At 40.4% G+C, this 24512-nt stretch overlaps 1 protein-coding gene across 1 annotated transcript in view; it reads right to left on the reverse strand.

The window, feature by feature from the left end:
• The window catches only part of DAB1 (DAB adaptor protein 1), a 449435-nt gene that overhangs the window by 290580 nt on the left and 134343 nt on the right, over window positions 1-24512 (reverse strand). Inside the window, exon 2 of the mRNA XM_023549549.2 lies at window positions 16587-16789. Coding sequence (XP_023405317.2) covers window positions 16587-16653 — 67 coding nt within the window. The 5' untranslated portion in view covers window positions 16654-16789. The remainder of the gene's footprint in view (window positions 1-16586; window positions 16790-24512) is intronic.

Consider the following 24512-nt stretch of genomic DNA (forward strand, 5'->3'; position numbering starts at 1 on the left):
ATGATTGAGAAGTAGGACGGTGGAGACTGGATCACTCTCCACATTTTGAGAACTGCATTCATGCTGATTCTTTATCCTGTTGTAGAAGGGAAGGAGGGTAAGAAGAAAGAACAGAGCTCAAGGCACTCCATAATCATTATAGAGCCTTTCACAATCCATAATCATTACAGAGCCTTTCACAAAATAATTTATGCTGACAATTCTGGGTTTGACTAGCACGTTCTGAACACCTACTATGTACTGAGGGCTGCAGTAGTGGCTTTCACATGTACATTCCATCATTTCTTTTTCCACAATTTTGAACTCTAAACAGGAGGTTATTCACTAAAAATCACTATGGCCTACAAAGCACATAGACTTTAAAATCAGACTGCTCAGGTTCTTTAAATCCTAACTCTGCTAGTTTCTAGCCTTGGATGGGTTACTGAATCTATACGATCCTAGGTTTCCACATATACAGGTGAAATGTGAAAATAAAATGAGATTAAATATTTAACATGCATGACACATTAGTTGTCTTCTCCCTACGGAAAGAGTTTTATGTCCTACAAACTTATATCACATACCTTCTACTATTTAATCACAGCCTCAGCCTTACCAAAAGCCACTGGGTATTGGCTAAGATACTGGTAATGAGTCTTGCAGAGCCTCAGGAAACAAGGGCTAAAAGAGACCTTAGCAAGTTGCCCGTTTCCCACCTGCTATCAAGCATCGAGCTACCTTTCATAAGTCCAACCTGATTCCAGAACTCATATCTATCCATCACCACTTCAAGATGACATCCAGTGTCTTTAGTACACGCTTCCATATTGCTGTTAATAAGGGATACGGCAATGATCATTTTCCCAATGATAGGGGTCCTGATCCTTTTTAGGATCACATAATAAGAACATTTTTCATTGTTGGAGCTAATTCCCCTTCCCGTGCACATTTGTCAAAGGCAGTTTCCAACAGTCCCGTACATCATCCTGAAATACATGATAAGATTCAGGTCTGCTATTCATCATCTGCTGGGCTTCCTCCAATGTAAGGTACTGCATGGCTTTTCTGGCCTCTGTTTTAACAATTGGAATGCAGGTTCTCCCTAGAGCAGTATCTCCAGCCAGGGAAGGCTGAAAGACTCAAGTGATGATGGTCCCAAATTTGAGGAAAGTGAATCTTCAATGATGATATAGAAATCCTTTATAACGGTAAATTCATTCTATTGCTACCATTTTGTAACAGGAGCTAGACACTTCGGAATTGAGCTCTCATCGAAGTTTTCTTTGATTGCTGCTGCTGAAAAATTACACGGTTTAGTGGAAAGATCCTGTGCCTTGGAATAATTAGACCTGAGTTAAAAAATTCTGTCCTTCCATTAACACGATGGGTAACCTTAAACATATCCTTAGCTTATCTGAGTATGCGGAAACCCTGGTGGCGTAGTGGTTAAGTGCTACGGCTGCTAACCAAAGGGTCAGCAGTTCGGATCCACCAGGCGCTCCTTGGAAACTCTATGGGGCAGTTCTACTCTGTCCTATAAGGTTGCTATGGGTCGGAATCGACTCGACGGCACTGGGTTTGGTTTTTTTGTTTGTTTTGTTTTATCTGAGTATGCTTCCTCATCTGCAAAATGGGAGTATTACCAACCTCATAAATCTCTTGTGAAAATTTTAAAAGATATTGTATTTTTCCACCTGGCACAGAGTAAGCACATACCCAACCATGAAGAGCAGCACGATAGTGGCATCTGAGCTGGGTCTCAGAGGAGCAGGTACGTGCCGACAGAAAAGCGACAGGGGGATTTCCTCCACACTGAGGAGGAAGCGGAAGCAAACTCATGCACACTTGGGAGGGCCAAGCAGATTAGTGTGTTCAGAATATGCCAGGTGCATATAAGTCACATGTAACATTTCCTGAAGGGACAAAAGAGGACAACAGGGCAGTTTCAAGCACTGGTTCCAGGCTATGGCATTGACTTTGTCTCACCCCTCCAACTTCCTGATCAAATGGGGGAAATGCAGAACAGAATTTCAGATTCTCATGGACTCCAGACTTTCTGGAGCCTTAGGGGTTGGAATAACCCCTGAAACTACTGCCCTGAGATAGTCTTTAAAACTTAAACCAAAAATTTCCCCTAAAGTCTTATTAAAACCAAACTATAGTTTAGCTTAACTAGTAAAAAATGTCTGCCCTGAGCATTATGCTCTTTTAAGAACTATCTACATTAGATCAAACTGACAACAGGAACTCAAAAAAAATTAGATAGAGACCTAAAGGGGTGGTGAGTTTGTGTTAATGGGGAAGGAACAACTCAGCAAAGGAGGGTTAAAATGGCTATACAACTCAAAGAAGGTAATCAAAGTCACTGAATTGTACCAAACAGTCACTGTATGTAGAAATGGTTGAACTGGTGTATCTTTTGCTGTGTATATTCTCAACAAACAAAAGAAAAGCAGCTACCTCCAAGGGTTGTTTGGAAGATTTAGTAAGGAAATACATGCAAAGGCTTGAGTACACTGCCTGGTTCTTTGTGACTGCTGACAGATAGCGGCCAGCTTCATCACCAGCATCGTCATTGTTATTTCTGGTGTGGGGATGCTCGCTGGGAGGTGAACTGGGCTGTTGATAATATTTGGAGACTTGGGGCGTTTGCAAAAGTTCCTGGTCTACCCTTCTGGAGGGCTTGTTCCAAATTAAGATCCAGAAATGATGCTTTCCTTGAATGTATCTTACATTTCAATTTATGCACAGTCTAAATCCTTCAAGGTCACCTCCTCTTTACCTTTTCAAATCTGGAAAACAGAGAGTGTCTGAAGCCATTCTTAGAAGGGAAACGTTTTCTTCTCAATAATCTCCTGCATGCCACACACAAGTAAAGTGAAGAGCTATGACTTCTCACAGTGAGATCTCCCTTTCTAAATACATAACATATTCTGCCATCATTCCGTTCTCATGCTGAGGCCATCACAACCTAATGGTGTGACTAATGGAATCTGTAGGAAGATGTCTTTCAGGGTAGGTATTACTTGGAATTTGGTAGGAGTCCATGCCATTCAGTAGGGGGCAGTTGAACCCAGCGTTAAGGATATAGATGGACTCTGGAATCAGAGATTTCTAAGGACAAATGGGTCCCTTACTTACAAGTTGTATGACCTTGGGCAAGCTGTTCACCTCTCTGAGCCTCATTTTCCCCTCATGTAAAATGGGTATAAACCAGCTGCCACTGAGTCAATTCCAATTCATGGCGAACCCATGTGTGATCAGAGTAGAACTGTGCTCCACAGGATTTTCAACGGCTAATTTTTTTCAGAAGTAGATTGCCAGGCCTTTCTTCCAAGGCCCCTCGGGTTAAACTCAAACCTCCAACCTTTCAGTTATCAATCAAGTGCACAGACTGTGCCACCAAGGGGACTTGTTTTTAAAGGTTGTTTTCAGGCTTGAATGAGACAGCATGGACACATGAACAACAGGCATTAGTTCCTTTCCCCTCCGCATCAGCCTCTCTGTGTATGATCACCTGATGCGCAGTGCAGAAACAGTCTCGTGGCATGCATACCCTGACCATCCTAGAAGCTGTGTTGCAATTGAAGCAGGTTGCTGAAATCTCAGCATACCTGGGAACATCATCTGCTTAGCAAACATACACAGATAATAAAACCCCATGCTCTGGGTCATTTACTGATTATTTGCAAAGGATGAAGGCTCTTCAGCCCTGGGAAGGAGTATACACTTGCCTAACTTACAGTGATATCAAGGAGTTGGAGGGGTAATGCAAAGGGCTTTGTTCTTCAAAACATCAAAATTCAGGCCCAGCCACTGCCAGAAGCAGCACACTGAGCTTAATGAAGCAGTGGGATGAACTAATATGGCAAATCGTATAGCTCTTACTACCAATATGGCCCACATCACGCTAAATTACAGCACCAGACATGATTGGACACACATCACAAAAGGAGAAGGAGCTCACTGAATGGCAGGACTTCTGAACGCCACAGAATAAGAATCTCAAGAGCCAGCTCTTAGGGGAGATATGTTTTCTTATTTCTTTCTCCCTATGCGAAATATGCTCCTACACAATTACCATTCATTATGATAGTTAATTCAATGACCATTTACTGAGTTTCCACCATGTGCCATGCACTATGCTAGGAACTCGTAACTAATGGCAGAGACAGAGAAACATGCAAGAAGTTATAAGAAAACTGTGGCAAGTGTGACTTACCACATTTGAGTAAGGACAAGGTGCTACGGGACTCCTCACGAATCCGGGGGCATCAACTGAGATTTTCTTAGTCTGAAATTCACTCACTCACTTAATAATTCAACAAATATTCCTGCATACCTACATCTTTCAACATTGTGCTTGGTGATGGAAGTACAGTGGCTAACAAGAGAGACAGTCCCGGTTCTCAAGAACTCCCAGCCTAGTGAGTGATAAAGAAGAGTAAATGATAATTAGAAATAACAGATTATGATGGGGAAGCCATGAGAAGCTTTCAGAGCATACAGGACAGTCATGAGCCACAACTGGGGGGCACACGGGTGGGCTGCAATGAGTCAACGAAATGTTTCTGGAAAAAGTGACATCTAACGTGAAGCTAAAGGAGCCCTGATGTCGCAGTGGTTAAGCATTCGGCTGCTAACGAAAAGATCAGCAGTTCGATTCCACTAGCTGCTCCTTGGCAACTCTATGGGGCAGTTCTACTCTGTCTTATAGGGTCGCTATGGGTCAGAATTGATTTGACGGCAACGGGTTAATATAAAACTAAAGAATAAGTAGAGCTAACTTTGAAAAGAGTAAAGAAAAAGTATTACTGGGAGGAGAAAAGGCAGGTATAAAACACCAAATGTGAAAAAGAACATGGTAGGGTCAGGAAACTGAAATTAATTCAACTGAGTGTCATTATGGGAGAGTGGGGAGAAATGTGACTGGAAAGATAAGACGAGGTCAGACCAGGCAGGGCCTCTTTGAAGTCGTGATAAGCACTGTGGACTTTATCCTAAGGGCAGTGGGAGCTATGGTGGGGTTTTAAGCAGGGGTGTGGCATGATCAGATCTTCCCTTTGGTAAGCAGGGTGGAGAATAGCTTAGAGATGGATAAGATTGAAGACCACTTAGGAGGCTACTAGGATGACAAAGGTCACCTGAGCTAGGAGAGGGGCAGCAAGGAGAGAAAGAATGACTAGATTTGCAAGGGGTTTAGGCAATCACATTACTAGGCTGCAGCAATTTATTAATTGAGGATGCTAGAAAGCTCAAAATGTCAAGAATGATGCCCGATTAAATGGTAACTGAGTTTTGAAGGATGATCAGAAATTGGCCAGGTGAATAGGGTGAGATAGATGATCCAAGTAGAGGGAGCAGCACACACAAAATCCCTAAGGTGCATATTCAACATCGCTTAGGCTATGTGGAGGCAAAGGAGAAGAGACAGGGACCAGATCTCAGAAGGCCTGGTGTATCATCCTATGGGGTTTGCTGCTGGGGTTACAGAACAAGTTCAAGTAGGAAAGTGATATGCTGTAGTGTGAAGGAGGGTCTGGAGAAAAGTCTGACTTCGTGCAAGGGAACCAGTTTGAATGAGGTCCTGAACTAAGTCACCAATTAAACCTGACACAAGTGTGCCTACAGAGAATGAACACATTGAGTGAGGTGTCCTGTAATAAATTCCAGAGCATGTGATCACACTGGGTACAGAAGGCAATTTCCAACACACATCACATGATCTGACAATCAGCCTCACCATAAAGGACTGAACATCCTAACCCAAGAACAGTATTCTCTCCCTCCCAAAATCTTTAACCGAAGAGCATCACTGATCAACCCCAGAGAAATTTATGTCATAGGGTAATTAAATCCTTGATTTTGAACTCCTAAAGCCTGCAAATCACAGTTAGAGTCAGTGGAGAACTATTAGCTCACCAAGATTCAAAACCCTGCCAAGACAGAATGGTGCCATAAATTTTCATGATGTGGCTAATCTGCTTCTATATCTGATCCTCCCCCACTCCTATATACCTCCAAAAGAGTGTAGCCTTTGTAATTTGTTCACATCCCCCCAACCATTCAGCATCAAGCCACAGGGCCAAACACAGATTATATTCAGCAAAAGACAGCACAGGCCTTAGCATTGGGCGGAGGTAGCTGAAGACAAGCCACGTGAACTTGGACAAGTCTCTTGATCTCTCTGAACATTATTTTCTAGTGTTTAATCAGGTGGTGTAAGAGTTGGGCCCATTAGGTACAAGTTACATAAAATGGCTAGCATGCAGGAAGAACACAAAACATGATGGCAAATAATAAACAGAAGTTGTCAAAAATGAAATGGAATGCTTGAAGATCGATATCCTAGGCGTTAGTGAGCTGAAATGACTGGTATCGGCCATTTTGAATCAGACAATCATATGGCCGGCTATGTCGAGAATGACAAATTGAAGAGGTACACTGCTACATTCATTGTCAAAAAGAACATTTCAAGATCTATCCTGAAGTAGAAAACTGTCAGTAACACGATAATATCCATACACCAACGAGGAAGACCAGTTAATAGACTATCCAAATTTATGTGACAACCGCTAAGGCCAGAGATGAAGAAACTGAAGATTTTTTACCAACTTCTGCAGTCTGAAATCGAACAGGCATGCAATCAAGATGCATTGATAATTACTGCTGTTTGGACCGCAAAAGTTGGAAACCAAAAAGGATCAGTAGTTGGAAAATATGGCCTTGGTGACAGAAACAACACCAGAGATAGCATGATGATGGAATTTTGAAAGACCAATGACCTTTTCATTAGAAATACCTTTTTCAACAACATAAATGGTTACTATATACGTAGGCCTCACCAGATGGAATACATAGGAATCAAATCAACTACATCTGTGGAAAAAGACAATGGAGAAGCTCAATATCATCAGTCAGAACAAGGCCAGGGGCCAACTGTGGGACACACCATCAATTGCTCCTACCCAAGTTCAAGCTGAAGCTGAAGGAAATTAAAACAAGTCCACGAGAGTGAAAGTACAACCTTGAGTATAACCTACCTGAATTTAGAGACCATCTCAACAACAGATTTGATGCATTGAACACTAATGACCAAAGACCAGATGAGTTGTGGGATGATATTATACATGAAGAAAGCAAAGGGTCGTTAAAAGACAGGAAAGAAAGAAAAGACTAAAATGGATGTAAGAAAATCTGAAACTTGTTCTTGAATGTATAGTAACTAAAGCAAATGGAATAAATGATGAAGTAAGAGAACTGAACAGAAGATTTCAAAGGGCAGCTCGAGAAGACAAAGTATTATAATGAAATATGCAAAGATCTGGAGTTAGAAAACCAAAAGGGAAGAACATGCTTAGCATTTCTCAAGCTGAAAGAACTGAAGAAAAAATGCAAACCCTGAGTAGTAATATTGAAGAATTCTATGGGCAAAATATTGAATGATGCAGGAAGCATCAAAAGAAAATGGAAAGACTACAAATAATCACTGTACCAAAAGAACTGGTCAGTGTTCAACCATTTCAGGAGGTAGTATATAATCAAGAACTGATGGTACTGAAGAAAGAAGTCCAAGCTACACTGAAGACATTTGCAAAAAACAAGGCTCCAGGAATTGATGGAATACCAACTGAGATGTTTCCAGAAAAATGGATGCAATGCTGGAAGACAGCTAGACAGCAACCTGGCCAACCGACAGGAGGAGATTCGTATTTGTGCCCGTTCCAAAGAAAGATGATTCAACAGAATGTGGAAATTATCAAACAATATCATTAACATCATATGCAAAGTGAAATTTTGCTGAAGATAGTTCAAAAATGGTTGTGGCAGTACATCAACAGAGAACTGCCAGAAATTCAAGCTGAATTCAGATGAGGACATCGAACAATGGATATCATGTGATGTGAGATGGATCTTGGCTGAAAGCAGAGAATACCAAAAAGATGTTTACCTGTGTTTTATTGACCACGGAAAGGTATTCGACTGTGTCGATCATAACAAATTGTGGATAACATTGTAAAGAATGTGAATTCTAGGATATTTAACTGTGCTTGTGCAGAAACTGCACATAGACCAATACGTAGTGGTGCGAACGGAACAAGGTGATACTGTGTGGTTTAACATCAGGAAAGGTGTGCCTCAGGGTAGCATCCTTTCACTATACTTACTCAGTGGGTGTACTGAGCAAATAATCTGAGAAGCTGGGCTACATGAAGAACTCCGCATCAGGACTGGATAAAGGCTCATTAACAACCTGTAATATGCAGATGACACAACCTTGCTTGCTGAAAGTGAAGAGGACTTGAAGCACTTACTGATGAAGATCAAAGACCACAGCCTTCAGTATGGATTATGCCTCAACACAAAGAAAACAAAAATCCTCACAACTAGACTAATAAGCAACATCATGACAAATGAAGAAAACACTGAAGTTGTGAAGGATTTCATTTTCCTTGGATCCGCAATCAACACCCACTGAAGCGAGAGTCAAGAAATCAAATGTCATATTATACTGGGCAAATCTGCTGTAAAAGACCTCTTTAAAGTATTAAAAAGTAAAGACGTCACCTTGAGGACGAAGGTGTACCTGACCCAAGCCAGGGTATTTTTAATTGCCTCATATGCATGTGAAAGCTGGACAACGAATATGGAAGACCAAAGAGCAATAGATGTCTGAATTACAGTGCTGATGAAGAATACTGAATGTACCATGGACTGCCAGAAGATCAAACAAATTTGTCTTGGAAGTACAGTCAGAATGCCCCTTGCAAGTCAGGATGGCAAGACTTCGTCTCACGTACTTTGGACATGTCATCAGGAAGGACCAATCCCTGAAAAAGGACATCATACTTGGTAAAGTAGATGGTCAGTAAAAAATGGAAAGACCCTCAACAAGATGGCCTGACACAGTGGCTACAACAATGAGCTCAATCATGGCAACGATTGTAAGGATGGTGTAGGCCTGGGCAGTGTTTCCTTCTGTTGTATATTAGGGTTGCTATGAGTTGGAACTGATGCAATGACACCAAACAACAATAATAATAAATGTTGACAGGTTGACAACATGGCCCATTTCCTTTGTATTTCCTGTCCATCCTCCCAGTTATTCTTAGAACAACCATCACCTGAAGATGAACTATTAGTTCCACACCTCACTGGCTAATTACTATATGTTCCTCCACCTCTCTTTATGTCCTACAGCACGAAGTGCTGCCTCTCAGTGCAGGTAGGAGAGATAGGGAGCAGAGCGGAAGAGGAAAGTTTCTTTCTATTGATTCTAGGTACAGAGTATTATGCTAGGTGTTTTATATTTGTGAACTCTTGTAATCCTCATAGTAATGCCTTGAGATAAGTAATACTACTATCCTCATTTTACATATGAGGAAACTGAGGCTCAGAAAGATTGAGCAGCCAGCCCAAGATACACAAGTAGAAAATTTCCTCAGCCTGACTTAAAAAGTGTATCTAATTCTAAGCATGGGCTCCTCCCAGTAGTCCTGATTTTAAAGAACAAGGTGTTAACATACAGAGGGGTTAATCTTAAAAAGGTAAGTTGTTTGGAATCTATTGAGTTGAAGGAAAGCTGGCTTGGAAGTCATTCCTGGATCCCAGCCCTGTCTCTTCCTCTGACCAACTCTGTAAGTGTGAGCAAGTCATTTTTCCTGAGACCTCATCTATGAGAACATGGCTCTCCCAAACACCAAATGCTAATTCCTTACAACCTTTTATGCACTTCAACTTCTAGGGTACTTACTCATATTTCAAGGTATACTGATGTTACAAATTGAATTGTGTCCCCTAAAAATGTGTGTTAACTTGGCTAGGCCATGATTCCCAATATTGTGTGGCTGTCCACCATTCAGTGATCTGATGTAATTTTCCTATGTGATATAAATCCTAACCTCTATGATGTTAATGAGGCAGGACACAATCTAAAGGATTAGGCTGTATCTTTAATCAGTCTCTTTTGAGATATAAAGGAGATAAGTGAGCAGAGAGGAAAGGGACCTCCTACCACCTAGAAAGAAGAGCTGGGAATGGGGCTCTTCCTTTGGACCCAGGGTCCCTGCACTGAGAAGCTTCTAGACCAGGAGGAGATTGATGACAAGAAACTTCCTCGAGAGCTGACTGAGATTGAAAGCCTTCCTTTGGACTAGCACCCTGAATTCATATTTCTAGCCTCGTAGACTGTGAAAGAATGAATTTCTGTTTGTTACAGCCATCCACTTGTGCTATTTCTATTACGGCAGCACCAGATAACTAAGACAACTGACTTTGAGGGTACTGTGTTACTTGGTGTAGTGATTAAGAGCTCGTCTGCTAACCAAAGGGTCCACAGTTTGAATCCACCAGCTTGTTCCTTGGCAACTCTAGGGGGCAGTTCTACTCTGTCCTATAGGGTCGCTATGAGTTGGAAGCAACCTGACAGCAAAGGGTTTCATTTTTTGTTTGCGTTATTTGCGTTTATTACAATCAAAAATTCATTTGCTTCTATCAGGAAGGCAGTGAAACAGTTTTAATAAGAATTTTCTTCTTTAGGATAAAAATTAAAAGTATTTAAATTAATAAAAATAAATTTGGAGTAAAACTTAAAAATTTTATCAAAAGTAATAGGTTGAGAATGAATAAAAGAGGTGAAGTAGAAAAACAGCAGATTTCTGCAGGAAAGGATGAGACATATAAAATTGGAAAGTACTCTCCTCAGCATGAAAGGATGGGAGTCAAAATCTCTCCCCCAGAACACTGAGCACAGTCTAGACTAATGGCAGGGGCTGGATATATGTTTTTGGATAACAGAACTAATTAATGAATGCCATGGACAGCACAAATAGTTAAGCACTCAGCTATTACAGTTGAAGGTTGACAGTTCAAACCCACTCAGAAGCACCTTGGAAGAAAGGCCTGACAACCTGCTTCTGTGAGATCACAGCCATTAAAAACCCTATGGAGCACAGTTCTATTATGAAACACAAGGGGTTGCCATGAGTCAGAATAGACTCGACAGCAACCGGTTTTTATATATTTATTTTAATTTACTTTAGTTCTTCCATATTTAAAATCTGACCAAGCCAATATTATTTCTACCTCCATTTAGTGGCTAAGAAAGCTGAAACTCAAAGATTGGAAGTAACTTGCATAAAGTTACACAACCAGCAAGTGGTGGGCCCGAGGTCAGAATCCAAATCTGGTGTCCTGGCTGGCCCCAGGCTGCCTTCCCTGCAGGACAAGAACAACAGTGCTAAGCAGTGAAAGAGTAGCTCTCTCCAAACTGTGGGCCTAATAAAAAGATTTTTATTTTTTTAATTAATTTCCCAAGGTCCTTGGGGGCCCAATGGGTTAATGAATATGAGAGCACTTCATCAGCTCTTAAGTGGTAAACCCATTAAAAGCAAAGGTTATTTCCAGAGCTAACTGGCCCATCAAGGGATCAGGTCTTGATTATGGCATTACTGAAACCATTCTCTAGCCTGAATAGACGTGACTTTTCTAAGAAACCTCCAGAGCCAGGACTCATACGTGGTTTATCTGACTCCAAGGCACAGTTGTCTGCCAGGTGACCGCCGACTTCGGGATCCCATCAAGGCCTTAACAAAACCAGTTGCCATCGAGTTGATCCCAACTCATGGTGACTCCATGTGTGTCAAAGTAGAACTGTGCTCTGTAGAGTTTACAATGGCTGTGACCTTTCGCAAGTAGACTGCCAGGCCTTTCTTCTGAGGTGCCTGTGGGTAGATTCAAACCACCAACCTTTCAGTGCTTAATCATTTGTGCCACCCAGGGACTCCTCTGATCATTAGCAGAAGTATGATCGTCACCTGTCTTTCTTAAAGACGAGTAGAACAAGATTTTAAGAAGCTAAATAACCTTACTCTGCTTACACAACAGATCAGAAGAAGAGTTAGAATTAAAAGCCAGGACTGCCAGCTCCAAAGTCAGTGCTTGCTCCACTACCATAAGCTGCCAGATAGTGCTGAGTGAAAAACTCCAGGCACTGGCCCCAGAAAAGTCTGCGTCAAACTCATCCTAGGACCCACTCCTCTACCAGAGTCTTCCACTGAGTGTCCTAATGCCGGGATCATAAATAACAAGAATTGTGTCAACTGATTCTCCCCCTTTGATGGCAGGTAACGAACCTGAAAATATACATTTTCTTTCTCCAGCCCTCCATCAAATTCTACTCCTGGAATAGATGTGTTGTGACACAATCCAATAAAAATGAAATGAAGAAAACAACTTTATTTCTCACTACTTCCATCCCTTGTTTGAATTGTGAATACTTTAGTTACATTTCATACACAGCCTGTCTAGAAACTCATTTTGTGGTGAAATATGCCTCTGTGCAACTTGTATTTGAAGCTGTATGACTAGCTTTCAACAACTTGCTTAAAGAACAGGGTGGTAGGTTTTGGAGGAAGTCTAAAGGGCCTCTTAACTTTCTTCATGCTGCTTTTCTCAGGATGGATGACCTGTGTTGTCAGGTATTCTTTCTTTTCAGGAAATAAAATATCTGCCCTAACCTAAATCTTGCCAAGTGTAAAAGTTATTCTAGTCTATAATATCAGGTAATAGTATGAGATTGCACTTATGATATAATGTCAAATAACAAAGTAGGATATAAAATTGTACAAATAGGATGATCTCAAACACATATTATTCTAGAAAGAAGGTCCAGAAGGAAATCATTTAGAATGTTAACAGGAGTTACTTTTGTTTGACAGGATCATGCATGTTTATTTTGTCTTTTCTAACTTCCAGTAAAAAGCATGTTTGACTTAAAAAAAAAAAGTTAAATGAAATTCCTTTAAAAACATGGTACTTCAAGAAAGAGTTCTAAACATTCAGTTTTTCCATCCCTCCAAAAACATTATATAAGGTTATGCAATTTTGACTAAAACCAGACAACAACTGTACAAAGAAAGTTATAAACCAATGTTGCTTATAAATATAGATACCAAACCCCTAAGTAAAATGTCAGCAAATCGAATCTAGCAATGTATAGAAAACAATACATCATTAACAATTTGGGTTTACCCCTGGAATGAAGATTAGAAAGTGTATCAGTGAAACCCACCAAAATATAAGTTAAAAGAGAAAACAAATAGTCATTGCAATAAGTAGAGAAAAAGTATATGATAAAACTCAGCATGCAAATACAGAAGTTTAAAAAAAAAATACCTCTTGGAAAATCATAACTAAAAAAGAATACAAACACACCCAGAGGCATCTCAGAAGACAGGCCTGGAGATCTTCAAAAAGATTGAAAGCCCTAGGGAGCAGTTCTACTCTGCATACATGGGGTTGCCATCAGTCAGAATTGACTAAATGGCAACTTTCAAAAACAACAATAAAGAATCTTTACTAAAAATTTATATATCACATTTAAAGGTAATTTAGAAGCATTTCAATTATTCAGGAACAAGGTAAGGATGCCTACTATCATTAAGCATTGTACTGGCAGGCCTAGCCAATGCAATAAGACAAGAAAAAAAAATACATATATATATATATATATATATATATATATATGCTTAAAAATTTGAGAGGAAGAGGGAAAACTTATTTTGTACATTATGTTTCCTACATAGAAAACCCAAGAAGGGTTAGAGAAAGAAACAGTAAGATAGTTCAAAAGCATTATATATTCAAGAATAAAGGGAAATACATTTTTTATTCTATTTTATTGCATTTTTTTAAAGTTATATTTATTTTGGTCCAGTTAGCAACATTTATTTAATAAAATACTTACTATTCCATAGTCACAACTGAAGAACAAGAAATGAATCAATCCTGCTACCAGCATGTTCTCTCTCTCTTTTTAATGTGCATGATTTTCTGTTGTCCTGCTCCAGCGGAGTACATCAAGGACAAAGATTGTAACTGGATTTAAGCAACATTTTGCATTGTGTGTGCATGTGTGCATGGGTGTATTTCCTCCCTATGGTTTCATCTCTTTCCCTTCCCTTCTTACAGTCGTACAGACAATTGTAAATTCCTGCTGTGGGACAAATGATACATACATTTTAAGAGTCCTCGATTCTAAAACGAGAAGAGAGAAAGCAAGTGATGATGATGACAAAGATTAAGAAGAAGAAAAGGAGGAGGGGGAAGATGAAGAAGAGCAGAGAGACAGAAAATAGGAGAAAGGAGGGGAATGAAGGAAGATGATGGAAGGAAAAAGAGGGAGAGAATGAGGAAGAGAAAGGGGGATGGAAAGAAAAGGAGGAACACAGGTAACATATTGAGCACTGAATATATGCCAGGTACTATACTAATTGCTTCATTTTCCTTATTTCCATTATTTATCTTTATAGTAGGCTTATAAGGTTTGCATGGAATATGTACATTTTATAGAAGAGGAAGACATCCTCAAAGTGTGGAAAAGTAAAGATGTCACTTTGAGGACTAAGGTGCATGTGACCCCAGCCATGGTATTTTGAATCATCTCATATGCACACGAAAGCCTGACAATGAATAAGGAAGACCAAAGAAGAATTGATGCCTTTGCATTATAGCATTGGCAAAGAATACCGAATATACCATGAACGAACAAGTTGGTCTTGGAAGAAGTACAGCTAGAGCGCTCCTTGGAAGCTAGAATGGTGAGACTATCTCACATAGTTTGGACATGTTTTCAAGGGGGACCAATTCCTAAAAAAGGCCATCATGCTTGGTAAGGTAGAGGGTCAGCAAAAAAAAGAAAACCCTCGATGAGAGAGACTGACACAGTAGCTACAACAATGGGCTCAAAACGTGGCAACAACTGTGAGGATGGTGCAGGACCAGGTGGCGTTTTGTTCTGTTGTAAACACGGTCTCTATGAGCTGGAACTGACTTGAAGGCACCTAACAACAACAACAGAACATACTACTCTCATACGTATTGTGCTGATTTTGAGAGCTTCTTAGGATGTGAAGATGATGAAGTCCTAAAAGGGTCACCTTCACACTCCCCAATCCCCAACCAGTGCAATGTCCTGAAAAATTAGGTTCTTGCTTCAGAACACTTCTGATTTTGCATGTTAAAATTAAGAATGAAAAAATAGGTACTAGGATGCAATTTTTAACACATTAAGCATTCAAGAGCACAAGTTTAGTGGAAAGGTTAAATTTGAAGGAAAAATATAACTTGTCAGTTTCCACTGAAAAAGCATTTGAATTCTAGTACATACCAGGCTTTCCAATTTTTTTCTATGTTGCTGTTCTCCCAAGACCTCTTCTTTCACTCACTTGCTTTTCTTCTATTATTCTTAGACCGTGATGCATAAAAAACAAGGTTTATATTAAGTTTTAGGGAATAAAATAGACTGTTTCCGAAATATTTGTGTTTCAAATAAACATCTAAAGCAAAATTTATAGTCCTTCCTGGCTATCTAAGAGTTGCATATGTATTACGTTTATGTCCCTTGGTTCCTATAGAGTGTCAGACAAATGCTATCACAATACATGACTGGGCAGGCACGGCGTGTCTGGTACAAATCACCATCCATACACAGTAACCAAGGTACCGCTGTTTACAAGCCCACACTGACAGATTCCAGGACCTAAAAGAGAGCTCTAATATCCCTTTCCATGCAGCTAAGAAAGGGGAGCGAAAGAGCTGAAAACCACAGGGAGAAAACATACATACACATGTACTATGCATGCGAAGTACAAAGTGCTTAAAATCTAATTGCAACAGGGCAACAAACCTACTGAAAGCCATGAGATCAAATTCCTCAAAAAAACTGACAAGTGGTAGAATTACTTTATTATCACACTTCACATGCCAGCTTTCACTACCAGATGTTTGAACACCTCCTCTGTGTCAAGCATGTTCTAAGTGTTGGGAGTTAAAGGGTGAACAAGAGGTCCAGCTTCAAAGGAGCATACAGTGTAGCTGACCAGTAATAACAGAGGAAATGATTACTAAAGTGAGACACCAGCAAAGGGCTAGTGAAACAAAACAAACACACACATTTAACCCAATTTGGGGGAGTAAGGAAAGGCTCTCCCAGGAGGGTTCACTAAATTCAAACATAAAGAATAGGCAGGAGTCAGCCCAGAAAAAAAGAGAAGAATGATAAGAATAAAAGGATTTTAAGGCTCAGTGAACAGTCCAGTGGATCTCAAGTGTGGTCCCTGGACCAGCAACATCAGCATCACCTGGAACCTGTTAGAAATGCAGATACTCAGACCCCTGCAAGATGCAGAATCAGAACATTTGGGGGTGGGCCTAGAAAGCCATGCTTTAACAAACCCTCTGGGTGATTCTGGTGCTGCTACAGTTTGAGAACTACTGGTAGTGAACTCCAATAGGCAGACTGCCTGGAGGGTTAAACAGGGTTTGGGGGGAGGCCTCAGGCAGATATGACCGGAAAGATGGACAAAAGGCATATCAGAAAGGGTTCTGTATATTATGAAAAGAACTTTGGATTTTACCCAGAGAAAAAATGCAAAGCCATTAAAATATCGTACTATGAGTACCAAACAAACAAAAATACAAATAATGCCGGTGGCTACTAAAAATATGTCTGTGATCACAGAGATTGTTCTTTATCTTATCCCAGAGATACAGAACTCATTCCTAAACAGAAAAGTAGCCAAAGGGAGAAAACCCAGCCCTACCTTTCTTTTTGGAGTCTTTCTTGGTGCTGGTTTTCACAGCTACTTGAAGTTCTGTCTCAGTTGACATCCTACTAAATCCTTAGTCCACTTCACACAGATCCCGGGCCTTGGCCAGGCTCATGGAGGACTCCTCTCCAAGAGAACGACTCCTCCCTTCAGAAACGACTTCACAAGAGTCTCATTTCATTCACTCCTTTCGAGGGCTGTAAACCAAGAGAAGAGAAATTTCGGATTAATCACCCCTTGAAATTAAGCAGAAATTAGAAGGAAGGGGTGGGGGAGGGAACTAAACCAGCAAAGATACAAAAACAGGGAAACCTTGGTCTCCATGTACAAACTGCTCATATGATTTCAGGAAGTAAATGGCCAGGTTTAATATACAGCAAAGGTGTCCCTGGGTGGCACAAATCGTTAAATGCTCAACTACTAACTGAAAGGTTAGTGGTTCAAACCCACTCAGAGGTTCCTTGGAAGAAAGGATTGGTCATGTTCTTCGAAAAGGTCACAGCCTTGAAACCCTATGGAATAGTTCTACTATGCACTCATGGGGTCACATGAGTTGGAACTGACTTGATGGCAACTTTTTTTTTTTTTCCCATACAGCAAAGGAAATGAGGGTCTACCCATAAAACAGTTTCTCAAACCAGGTAACTCAAAATCAAGCAAAACCCAACTCTTCATTTTCCCTGCTTCTTATTTTCAAGCACTAGATGTCACTCAGAAAATATAGCAAAGGCATATTTTCTGACCAGCCCTGTGGAGACATTTCCAACAGCAGGGCCCCCATCCATCTGCCAAGCTTGATCAGGGCCTTGGCAGCTAAAGCAGATCATAGGGAAGTGACCTGTGGTCTGTCCCCCACTGGCAGGCATCAGAGGGGACGTGGAGTTGACATACAATTGGGCTCCAAGGATAAGGTGACAAATGGGGGCTGAGAAACTTTGCAGCAAGCCAATTTTTATGTCAGCTTTCCCCCCAGCTATAAAAGCAGACAAGCATTTAATGTACGGAGAGAAAAAAGAAACCGGCAGACACACATTTCATTCATTCATTCTTTAATAAATATGCATTGCACACTACTAGGTACTATTAAGTCCAGACACTATGCTAAAAAGAGAATAAGAATAATAATGATAACACAACCACTTCAATTACAGCAAGTATTTACTATGCACTCACTATACGCGACGCCCTCAGCTACTGCTTCAGGTACGTTTCCCTTCTCAGTCTCATTTGAATTGAATGAATGTATTCCTGTGTCAAGTCAGTCCCAGAGACTATCTTATAGTTTTATCTGAGAGTTCAGATGAAAATAAACATTTCGCCAGTTATCCATTTTTAAAGAATATTAAGAAAAAAGTTACCAGGAATACAGTTTCCAACTGTGTAGCCAATTCCTTGCTCATCTCACAGATATAAAATCATTTCCTCTAAAAAGGCTGACATCAAATGCCAGTTGCAGCTCAGAAAGAATCATGGTCCAAACCTCTTCTGGGTTAACATGGCTTAACTAGAAGGTCTCATATAAAAACTACATAAAAGGCCTAAATATGGGAAATGCCAACCTTTTCTAAAGATACTTGGCTTTTTCTTTGTTCTTTAAATAGGCTAACTACTTTTGTATTGTGGTAGACACCATAATGTGTGTTGCTATGATACTGCAAGGTATGCTACTGGTATTTCAAATGCCAGCAAGACAGGTTTCGGCAGAGCTTTCAGACTTGGGCTAGGATGAAAGGCCTGGTGCACTACTTCCAAAAATTAGCCAATGAGACCTTCACGGATTACAACAGGACTGTCCAACCCAGCTGCTCCGGATACATCATCGGAGGGATCAATCGCTAGAGGAGGACATCATGTTTGGTGAAGCAGGGGGCCAGCAAGGGCCCTGGGAGACCCTCGGTGAGATGGACTGGTACAATAGGCACAAGATGGACTTAAACATGCTGGCAATCGCGAGGATGACGTAGGACCAGACAACATTTTGTTCTGTTGCACAAGGTCACCACAAAGGCAGTTAACAAAAACAACAACTATTTTTCTAAAGGATATTGGCCCAAAATGAAAGGTGCTTGAGTTAGAGGATCTAAAGCCATAGCTAAGGAAAATGGAAAATTATTTTCATAGAGTGGGCTCCATGAAACTACATGCAGAAAGCGAGAACTACTCCTGTCACTTCTGGGCCATCTGTCTACACCACCAGGCCACTAGCCCCACCCCCTCCTCAACCCCTCTCCTCCAAAAGACAACTTTCCACTGAAGATGACAGAGTCACAAAATCAGCCTTATCTGGATATGACTAATCTTACTGATAATATTTACCATTTTGACAAACATTTACTAAGGACCTATTATGGACCAGGTGAAAATACTCACTGGCTTATGTACACCACCAGACATATTCTGTAAACCACTCTGGCCAAAGGTAAACAGTGAAGGCCTGATTCTGTTCTTGAAGAGGCTCACCATCCACCAGAGATGCCAGTCATGTAAAGGACGACAACACACATGACCAGAACTAAGACGGCATCAATATTAGGCATACTGGGGGACAAAGCGGTGAGTATTCATTCAGCTTGGAAGAGTCAAGAAAGCTTCAGAGAGAAAAAGCCATACTCTGTGGGCTCTGGAAGGAGGATGCTGCTGTCAACTGGATGAAAAGGGAAAGGATCAGCAGGTGCTCAATAAACACACGTAAAATGAACAAATGAGTAGTTATTTCAAGCAGAAGAACCATCATGTGCAAAGGTAAGGAGGCTTGAAGTCAACAACCGAGCTAAGTCTACCCAGGAGATGACAGGCTTTCACATCTTGCCCATTTTTCTTGTGCTGCTACGTTTCTCTGGAATCTCTTCCCAAGTCTACCTTGACATTCTATCAACTCTTCAAGGGTCAGTTCCAAGAGATATCTCAGGTAGAAAGATTTTCTCATTCCTGTCTAAAGATGGAAGCTCTTCTTTGTTATGTTTTAACTTCCTTTTTGGGATAACTTTATAGATTCAGCCACTTAGAAGCCACACGAGATTGAGGACATTACTCAACCTCTCTTTGCCTCATCAAACAAACTCTCTTTGTTTCTTCATCTGTACAATGGGGATAATAACAGTATCAGTTTCACTGAGCTGCTGTGGGAATGAAGTACAATTATACTTGTAATGTTCTTGGAAAAGTGCATACCTAAAACATCTCCTGGCAAGCACTTAATAAATATTAGACATTAATAGCTTCCTGGAAGAAAGGTTTGCAATCTATTTCTGAAAAACATTAGCCACTGAAAACACTACAGAGCACAGTTCTACTCTGACACACATAGGGTTGCAATTGATAATTGGTAATAAAATTGTTTCCTGTATTCCCTGCCCAGAGTCTCATGACTTAGGTGACTATGAGGCTAGTTACTATCCTCCATTTGCAGTGGACGAAAGTGAGGCAGGCTAAGCTGGATTTCTGAGGACATGTTGCAGGGAGTGGCAAAATCTAATAGCTTCCCATCACGCTGGTCTTGCACACAGTAGGTGCCTAATACATAAATACTGAAATAAGCTGAATTATATGGATTTTATGCCAAATTCAAAGACTTTTAAAAGTCAGTGTAAATAACTACATCGGATGTGGGCCATTTTCTGGCCTTCAAACCACAATATAGCAACTCTCTCTATTCCACGGGTATCTCCAGAGCCACTTGTTCGACGAAATGTGATTGTGTTCAAGTGTTACAAGCATTACTTGTGAATTTTTGAAGTACATCCTTGTATTAATAATGAAAGGAAACCAGCATCATTCGGAATAAAAACTCAAATACGGGAGTTGCAGTAGAGAGAGAACTCACCATCCCATGGACCCTGGTATCCCCTTTAATTTTCCAAAAGCCAGAGATTGAGCAAACACTGTGAAGTAACTCCAAATTATTTAGGAAATTCGTTTCTTTGTAATTAAGGAGATTAAAATCCTTCAGGGCTAGAAACCATGTGACAACTCAAATCATTTTTCCCCAGTAAAAGCTGTGAAACCCTATCAGTTAAATTCAGGCTCGCCTAGAATTTTGAAATGCTTCAATAATGTTTTCCTTGCTCCACACAGTCTGCAGTAATTTAATATTCCTGAAGTGTGTCAGGTTTTTTATAATGAGCTCTTCAAATCTGAATGTGAATTATGTAACATTCCACTACAGACATTCTGTCTAGTGAACTGCTTCTAAATGTGAAATCCGGTGTTCAGCGATGGGGGTCGGGGGGGCCAAAACACCACGCCATAAAGCAAAGAAAACAGATAGGCCTTTTTTTTTTTGGAGAGAAAGCACAAAGATTCGAGCAGTTCCAACTAAGCAAAACACTGACTAAAACACATGACGTACGTTTATATTCCCTCTCCCCTCACTCTGCTCTCTCCTCACAGGATCCTACAGTAAAATAACTAATGTTTATTAAGGAGTCCTTGGGTCGTGCTCAAAAGGATGGAAGGCTGAATCTACTGAGAGGCAACTCGGAAGAAAAGCCTGGCAACATACTTCTGAAAAATCAGCCATCAAAAACTCTATGAAGCACAGTTCTAATCACACGCGTGGGGTCACCATGAGTTGGAAGTGACCCAATGGCAACAGGTGTTGAGGATCCACTACTGTACATTTACACAAATAACTCCCAACCTCCCTTCCCAGGTACTTTCCTAAGCACTATGCTAATTTTTGCTGTAAACAATTAGCATAGAGCACTTATCAAAATAACCTAAGGGCAGGGGGGAGGAAAGGTTGGCAAACAACCATGGAATGCAAGGGTTGTTTGCAGGAAAATACAGTATATTGCTATGAGCTTTTCATATATTATTGTATTCAATCCTTTCAACAACTTCAAGTGTTAGATATTATTATATTTGTTTAACATATAAGAAAACTGAGGCACCAGAAGATTTAGTAGCTTGCCCAAAGTCACATGGCTAGTAAATACCCCAGCATAGGGACAGGGTACAAGTTACCCTTCTCTACAACTTCACTCAAAATCCTCCCAGCTGTCTGTCAACAGATAATAGGGTAAACAAAATGTGATATACCCATACAATGGAATATTATTTATCCATAAGGAGAAATGAAGTTTTGGTACATGCTACAGCATGGATGAACCTTGAAAATATCATGCTAAGTGAAAGAAGCCAGGCCCAAAACATCATATATCGTATGATTCCTTTTAAATGAAATATGTAGAATATGTACATCCATAGAGACAGATGACTGGTTGCTCAGAGGCTAGAGGAGAGAGACATGGAGAGTGACTACTTAGTGGGTATGGGATGTCCTCTGGGGGTGATGAAAATGTTTTGGAACTAGAATAAGGTAACATGGTCAGTGTACTAAATGCCACTTGTGAATATGCTAAATGTTTACTTTAACCTGGTTATTTTTATGTTATATGAATATTGCTTCAATTGAAAAAAAAAAAATACTCATTAAAGTCATGATGGATTAAAACTTACACCCTGTAAATTGTTTATTTTGTGATATGGGACATTTTACTCAGCTTTATTCAAACTATAAATAGTTCATTTACTAACAAGGCACAAAGGTTCACAACAGTACAGGCAAGGAGCCTCAGTAAGTTTCTTCGCTGGAAAAAGGGTGGCTCAATGGTTAAGCATTTGGCTGCTAACCAAAAGACTGGAGGTTTGAACTCACTCAGCGGCTCCAAAGCACAAAGACCTGGAGATCTGTCCCATAAAGATTATAGCCCAGAAAACCCTATGGGGCTGTTCTACTCTGTCACATGGGGTCACCAGGAGTCAGAATCAACTTGACCGCACCTAACAACAATAACAACCATCACCAAGGAGGTAACAAAAAAAACACAGAACCAGCTGCCATCGAGTTAACTCCATGTGTGTGAGAGTAGAATTGTGCCCCGTAGAGTTTTCAATGGCTGGTTTTTTTGTTTTTGTTTTTTGTTTTTCCCCCTCAGAAGAACACTACCAGGCCTTTCTTCCAAGGAGCCCCTGGGTAGACTTGAACTTTCAACCTTTCGTTTAGCAATCAAATGCATTAACCATCTGCACCAACCACGGACTCCACCAAGTAGTTACTGGGAGATGAGACATGAGTACTTAAAGATTCTAGCTCGATCTATAGGACGCTACCTTCTGGGTAAAAAAGAAGGCTACGTATGTCTGCTTATCTTTACAAAACCAGAAAACAATAAATTTGCTTTTCTATATGAGGAGACACCGGGTGATGAAGTGACCGGCTGGCTGGGTAGAATAGCTGTGGCAGAGACCGATACTTCTTGGAGCACAGCTTTTTGCATAATTTCACTTTTGGAAGCGTGTTAATGTTCTACATATCTGGGCAAATAAAATTAAATCAACAAGGATGGGAACAGGGGGAAGGAGCCTAAAACTAAAAGCAGACTGAAACAAATCTAACTGTATTTCACATGAATATCATAACCACACCAAAGGGGTTGAAGGGAAAGAACTAATCCAAATAATTCATGGACACGGAGTTTGACTGCACACATTCAGTCGTGAGCAGAGTCGGAGCAGGGTTGGGGCAGAAGGCGTTGCAAGCAAATCCCAAACTCTTTTTGTAGATTTGTTCTTCTGTAGCACTAAGGGCAAGACAACTTTGAAACTATTTTAGATGTATTGGGCAAAGGAATAAATGTGTTGATGTTGTTGCAGCTAAGGTTCTCATGATGAAAGAAGAGACTTTAAAATATGGAAAGCGGGAAGGAAAGAATGCCATGAGGGTAGATTGGAAATTGGAGGTATCAGGTGAGCTTGTGATTTATAAGATCTGCATGTATAGTAACAGGAATGTATATGTGCACACACATGTCTTTATGTATACATGTATGTGCATATATTTTGTAGCTCTGTCCACTGAATGAGCCTAGAACCAAAAATACCCCAGTATCTACTACAAACTAGAGCACATCTAGTACCCAGATTTTGGTCTCTAATACCATTTTCCAGTAAAAGGAATCAGAAATTCTTGGAGAAAGGGGGGATTCTAGAGTTGGGGTAGGGCAGGTACAAGATAAGCCTGAAATAGCTTGCTGTTCCAAAAAGGAAGAAAGTACCTAAAAAAAAAATGGGTGGAGGCCTGTCACAAAGATGTAGGAACTATCTTGAAGGGGCTCCTGCTGTCCTAATATGGAAAATTTTAAGCACAAATATAATTAAGAATGGTAATAAATTAGAAACTATTGAAAAATGGGAATTCATGTATCCATACTAACAACAGACAGGTAAAAAGAGGAAGAAGGGAAGGCTGTCTTGCTTACAGCAGAATTCTAGGTGCTGACTGGTAAATACAGAAGGAGTGCTGGAGTTATAAAACCATCATTTTTGCAACCATTAAAGATTGTTCAGGCAAGAATCATCAATAGGTGCTAAGTATATGGGGAATTTTGATGAGAAACAAGATATTTTCAGGTATAAAGTGTCTCCTCACCTATTGTTTATCAGTTACAAGGGAAAACCTAATGTTTATAAAGTTGAGAAGTTGGACAATACCTCAATTGGGTCATCAAAATTAATATCCTCAAAGAGCAGCAGATGGATATTACGTGATACCTCGAGAAGAAGGTACCATCACTTATGTAGTATCAAGTAGTATTCCAGCCAGAAACCTAAGCAGACTATGCAATTAAAAATGGAGAGGGGGGAGGGCTGTATTCTTCAAAAATGAAGAGGACGTATGGGTCTTCATAAAATCAACAATGTGACATCATGGATGTTAAAATCAGTAACGTCTTTACAAAAAAAATCCTACAGGGAATTTTCAGTGTCCTTCACCTTACGCTGACAGTGTAATACTAAAGTATAGTATGTCCCTAGATGGCACAAATGGAGGTGACTAAGAAGAGAAACCTGGCAATCTGCTTCTAAAAACCCTATGGAGCAGTTCTACTCTGTATACGTGGGGTCACCATGAGTCGG

This window comes from Loxodonta africana, chromosome 3 (assembly GCF_030014295.1).
Source record: "Loxodonta africana isolate mLoxAfr1 chromosome 3, mLoxAfr1.hap2, whole genome shotgun sequence".
Lineage (NCBI taxonomy): Eukaryota > Metazoa > Chordata > Mammalia > Proboscidea > Elephantidae > Loxodonta > Loxodonta africana.